The following is a 5,416-nucleotide window of genomic DNA, read 5'->3' on the forward strand; positions in this document are numbered from 1 at the left end:
CCCACTTGTGATGTCATAAGGGGCAGATTTTCTAAACGGCTTGTAAGGACTAATCACACTCACACATGGTGGTATAATATGTCCCCTTTAAACGCCTTGTCTTCTCGACTCTATAATATTCTACACAGCGCTTTGAAGGTTTGTGGTTCGCGAGTGACGGACCTGTGTGTGAGACAGGTCCTCAGAGGACCTGTGAGTCAGACAGACAGGTCCTCAGAGGACCGAGGTGTGAGACAGGTCCTCAGAGGACCGAGGTTCCTTCAGGGTCCTGCAGCGATGGGTACCGTGTCCACAGTGTCGGCGGAGGTGACCGTTCTGAGACCCCGTGGAAGGAAACACTTCTTCAGATGACATTTGAACATACAACCACCGAGAACATTTGCAAAGAAAAGATCGAAAGGCCGTTTTTCCTACATGCTGATCACCTACTGGGAGCCCTGTAGACCTACTGGGACCTACTGGGAGCCCTGTAGCCCTACTGGGACCCCTGTAGCACTACTGGGACCTACTGGGAGCCCTGTAGCCCTACCGGGACCTACTGGGAGGGACTGTAGGCCTACTGGGAGCCCTGTAGCCCTACTGGGACCTACTGGGACCCCTGTAGCCCTACTGGGACCCCTGTAGCACTACTGGGACCTACTGGGAGCCCTGTAGCCCTACTGTGACCCCTGTAGCCCTACTGGGAGGGACTGTAGGCCTACTGGGACCCCTGTAGCCCTGCGGGGCGGGTCAGGTCGTGAGGGCCATGCTACTTTGGGGCTGTTTCCAGGCTGCACAGACTCACGCTGGTAAGCTGCTTTGCAGAAGAAAAAAGACAACAATATAAAATAAATGAAAAATTTCATCTCAAATACGACCACTGCTCGTTGCTGTTGCTCAATGTTTGCTCGCATTGTCATAGATGAAAGCTTCCCAGAGTGCACTGGTATATTTACATTTCACAGGGTCTGTAAAGGGCCAGCATGGAGGACATGAATGACTTCAGAAATGCATTCTGGGAAGTGAAAGCTGATTGGTTATTATATATTTAAATATATAAAAGACACAAGCCTGCTGACGAGGCTGTAAGTCAGCAGGCTGCTCTCTAATCTCTCCTGGTGAGTATCTGTAAAAAAAACATTGTTTGTTCAGATTTGGAGGGAATAACAGCTGGATTTAAATAGAGAAAACAAAACCAAAAGGCCCCCCCCACTAAAGGGGAGGGGCCGGAGTCCATGCGTGTGTATGGAGACCCCCCCCCACTGAAGGGGAGGGGCCAGCGTCCATGGGGAACCCGCATACACCCCCCCCCCCCGCGGGTTGAGACACCCCTAAAGGGGGGGTCTTCATCAGGGCGGGGCCGGGATCTGGACCCCCAGCAGCTCGTAGGCGAAGATGTTCCAGAAGATGGCGAAGAGGAGGAAGGTGATGAAGGAGAAGACGATGACCCACCAGGTGCACTGGCGCTGCAGGCTCTCCTCGTAGCTGCGCAGGATGAGCAGCCCCATGCTGATGCCCACCACCGCCCCCGACAGGTGGGCCATGAAGCTGGGCTGGGGCCCGGCTGAGGGCAGGGGGGGCGAGAACCGCAGCCACACCGCCCGGCCCACCTCCGAGCTCACTGCGGACACACGCAGAGACACAGCACGCTAGAACCACAGCACGCTAGAACCACAGCACGCTAGAGCCACAGCATCTGAGAACCACAGCACGCTAGAACCACAGCACGCTAGAACCACAGCACGCTAGAACCACAGCACGCTAGAACCACAGCACGCTAGACCCAGACACACCTCAGAGCCACAGCACGCTAGAACCACAGCACGCTAGAACCACAGCACGCTAGAACCACAACACGCTAGAACCACAGCATCTGAGAACCACAGCACGCTAGAACCACAGCACGCTAGAACCACAGCACGCTAGACCCAGACACACCTCAGAGCCACAGCACGCTAGAACCACAGCACGCTAGAACCACAGCACGCTAGAACCACAGCACGCTAGAACCACAGCACGCTAGAGCCACAGCATCTGAGAACCACAGCACGCTAGAACCACAGCACGCTAGAACCACAGCACGCTAGAACCACAGCACGCTAGAGCCACAGCACGCTAGAGCCACAGCACGCTAGAACCACAGCACGCTAGACCCAGACACACCTCAGAGCCACAGCACGCTAGAACCACAGCACGCTAGAACCACAGCACGCTAGAACCACAGCACGCTAGAACCACAGCACGCTAGAGCCACAGCATCTGAGAACCACAGCACGCTAGAACCACAGCACGCTAGAACCACAGCACGCTAGAACCACAGCACGCTAGAACCACAGCACGCTAGAACCACAGCACGCTAGAACCACAGCACGCTAGAACCACAGCACGCTAGAACCACAGCACGCTAGAACCACAGCACGCTAGACCCAGACACACCCCAGAGCCACAGCACGCTAGAACCACAGCACGCTAGAACCACAGCACGCTAGAGCCACAGCACGCTAGAACCACAGCACACCTCAGAGCCACAGCACGCTAGAACCACAGCACGCTAGAACCACAGCACGCTAGCACCACAGCACGCTAGAACCACACACACCTCAGAGCCACAGCATCTGAGAACCACAGCACGCTAGAACCACACACACCTCAGAGCCACAGCACGCTAGAACCACAGCACGCTAGAACCACACACACCTCAGAGCCACAGCACGCTAGAACCACAGCACGCTAGAACCACACACACCTCAGAACCACACCCACCTCAGAACCACACACACCTTAGAACCACAACACACTCGAGAAACATGTGATGTGATGGTGATGGTGATGTGATGGGTGATGGTGATGGGTGATGGTGATGTGGTGATGGGTGATGGTGATGGTGATGTGATGGGTGATGGTGATGTGATGGGTGATGGTGATGGTGATGTGATGGTGATGTGATGGTGATGTGATGGTGATGGTGATGGTGATGTGATGGGTGATGGTGATGGGTGATGGTGATGGTGATGTGATGGTGATGGTGATGTGATGGTGATGTGATGGTGATGGTGATGTGATGGTGATGTGATGGGTGATGGTGATGTGATGGGTGATGGTGATGGTGATGTGATGGTGATGGTGATGTGATGGTGATGTGATGGTGATGTGATGGTGATGGTGATGTGATGGTGATGTGATGGTGATGGTGATGTGATGGTGATGGTGATGGTGATGTGATGTGATGGTGATGGTGATGGTGATGTGATGGGTGATGGTGATGGTGATGTGATGGTGATGGTGATGTGATGGTGATGTGATGGTGATGGTGATGGTGATGTGATGGTGATGGTGATGTGATGGTGATGTGATGGTGATGGTGATGTGATGGTGATGTGATGGTGATGTGATGGTGATGGTGATGTGATGGTGATGTGATGGTGATGTGATGGTGATGTGATGGTGATGTGATGGTGATGGTGATGTGATGGTGATGGTGATGTGATGGTGATGTGATGGTGATGTGATGGTGATGGTGATGTGATGGTGATGGTGATGTGATGTGATGGTGATGTGATGGTGATGGTGATGTGATGGTGATGTGATGGTGATGTGATGGTGATGGTGATGTGATGGTGATGTGATGTGATGGTGATGTGATGGTGATGTGATGGTGATGTGATGGTGATGTGATGGTGATGGTGATGGTGATGTGATGGTGATGTGATGGGTGATGGTGATGGTGATGGTGATGGTGATGTGATGGTGATGTGATGTGATGTGATGGTGATGGTGATGGTGATGGTGATGTGATGGTGATGTGATGGTGATGGTGATGTGATGGTGATGTGATGGTGATGTGATGGTGATGGTGATGTGATGTGATGGTGATGGTGATGTGATGGTGATGGTGATGTGATGGTGATGGTGATGTGATGGTGATGTGATGGTGATGGTGATGTGATGGTGATGGTGATGTGATGTGATGGTGATGGTGATGTGATGGTGATGTGATGGTGATGGTGATGGTGATGTGATGGTGATGGTGATGGTGATGGTGATGGTGATGTGATGGTGATGTGATGGTGATGGTGATGGTGATGGTGATGTGATGGTGATGGTGATGGTGATGGTGATGGTGATGGTGATGTGATGGTGATGGTGATGTGATGGTGATGTGATGGTGATGGTGATGTGATGGTGATGTGATGGTGATGGTGATGGTGATGGTGATGGTGATGGTGATGTGATGGTGATGTGATGGTGATGGTGATGGTGATGGTGATGGTGATGGTGATGGTGATGGTGATGTGATGGTGATGGTGATGGTGATGGTGATGGTGATGTGATGGTGATGGTGATGTGATGGTGATGTGATGGTGATGGTGATGGTGATGGTGATGTGATGGTGATGGTGATGGTGATGGTGATGGTGATGGTGATGTGATGTGATGTGATGGTGATGTGATGGGTGATGGTGATGGGTGGGGATGGTGATGGTGATGGTGATGTGATGGTGATGGTGATGGTGATGGTGATGGTGATGGTGATGTGATGGTGATGGTGATGGTGATGGTGATGGTGATGGTGATGTGATGGTGATGGTGATGGTGATGTGATGGTGATGGTGATGGTGTGGTGATGTGATGGTGATGGTGATGGGTGGGTGGTGATGGTGATGGTGGTGGTGATGGGTGTGGTGATGGTGTGGTGATGGTGATGGTGATGGTGATGGTGATGGGTGATGGTGATGTGATGGTGATGTGATGGTGGTGGTGATGGTGTGGGTGTGGTGATGGTGATGGGTGGTGATGGTGTGGTGGTGGTGGTGGTGTGGTGGTGGTGGGTGGTGGTGGTGTGTGGTGGTGTGGTGGTGGTGATGGGGTGGTGTGGTGATGGTGATGGTGTGTGGTGGTGATGGGTGGTGGTGGGTGGTGTGGTGATGGGTGGTGTGGGTGGTGTGGTGGTGGTGGTGATGGTGATGTGATGGTGATGGTGGGATGGTGTGGTGTGGTGGTGGTGTGTGATGGTGATGGTGGTGGTGATGGGTGGTGGTGTGTGATGGTGATGGTGATGGTGATGGGGTGGTGGTGGGTGTGGTGGTGATGGTGATGTGATGGGTGGTGGTGGTGATGGTGATGTGATGGTGATGGGTGATGGTGTGGGTGGGTGTGGGTGATGGTGAGATGGTGATGGTGGTGGTGATGGTGATGGTGATGGTGATGGTGATGGTGATGTGATGGTGATGGTGATGTGTGGTGATGGTGATGGGTGATGGTGATGGTGATGTGATGGTGATGTGATGGTGATGTGATGGTGATGTGATGTGATGGTGATGGTGATGTGATGGTGATGTGATGGTGATGTGATGGTGATGGTGATGGTGATGTGATGGTGATGTGATGGTGATGTGATGGTGATGTGATGGTGATGGTGATGTGATGTGATGTGATGG

The 5,416-nt window shown here is 52.7% G+C and overlaps 1 protein-coding gene and 1 long non-coding RNA gene across 2 annotated transcripts in view; both read right to left on the reverse strand.

The window, feature by feature from the left end:
- Positions 1-432: 432 nt before the first annotated feature.
- Positions 433-1,626, reverse strand: LOC132447082 (uncharacterized). Its single transcript, XR_009523027.1, has 3 exons — positions 667-1,626; positions 617-636; positions 433-586 (listed from the first exon to the last, which is right to left on the reverse strand). It is a non-coding gene; the product is annotated as an uncharacterized LOC132447082 (long non-coding RNA).
- An 838-nt stretch (positions 1,627-2,464) lies between these two features.
- The window catches only part of rhot2 (ras homolog family member T2), an 8,323-nt gene continuing 5,371 nt past the window's right edge, over positions 2,465-5,416 (reverse strand). Inside the window, exon 9 of the mRNA XM_060037170.1 lies at positions 2,465-2,480. Coding sequence (XP_059893153.1) covers positions 2,465-2,480 — 16 coding nt within the window. The remainder of the gene's footprint in view (positions 2,481-5,416) is intronic.

Source organism: Gadus macrocephalus, chromosome 18 (genome assembly GCF_031168955.1).
Source record: "Gadus macrocephalus chromosome 18, ASM3116895v1".
NCBI classification, from domain to species: Eukaryota; Metazoa; Chordata; class Actinopteri; order Gadiformes; family Gadidae; genus Gadus; species Gadus macrocephalus.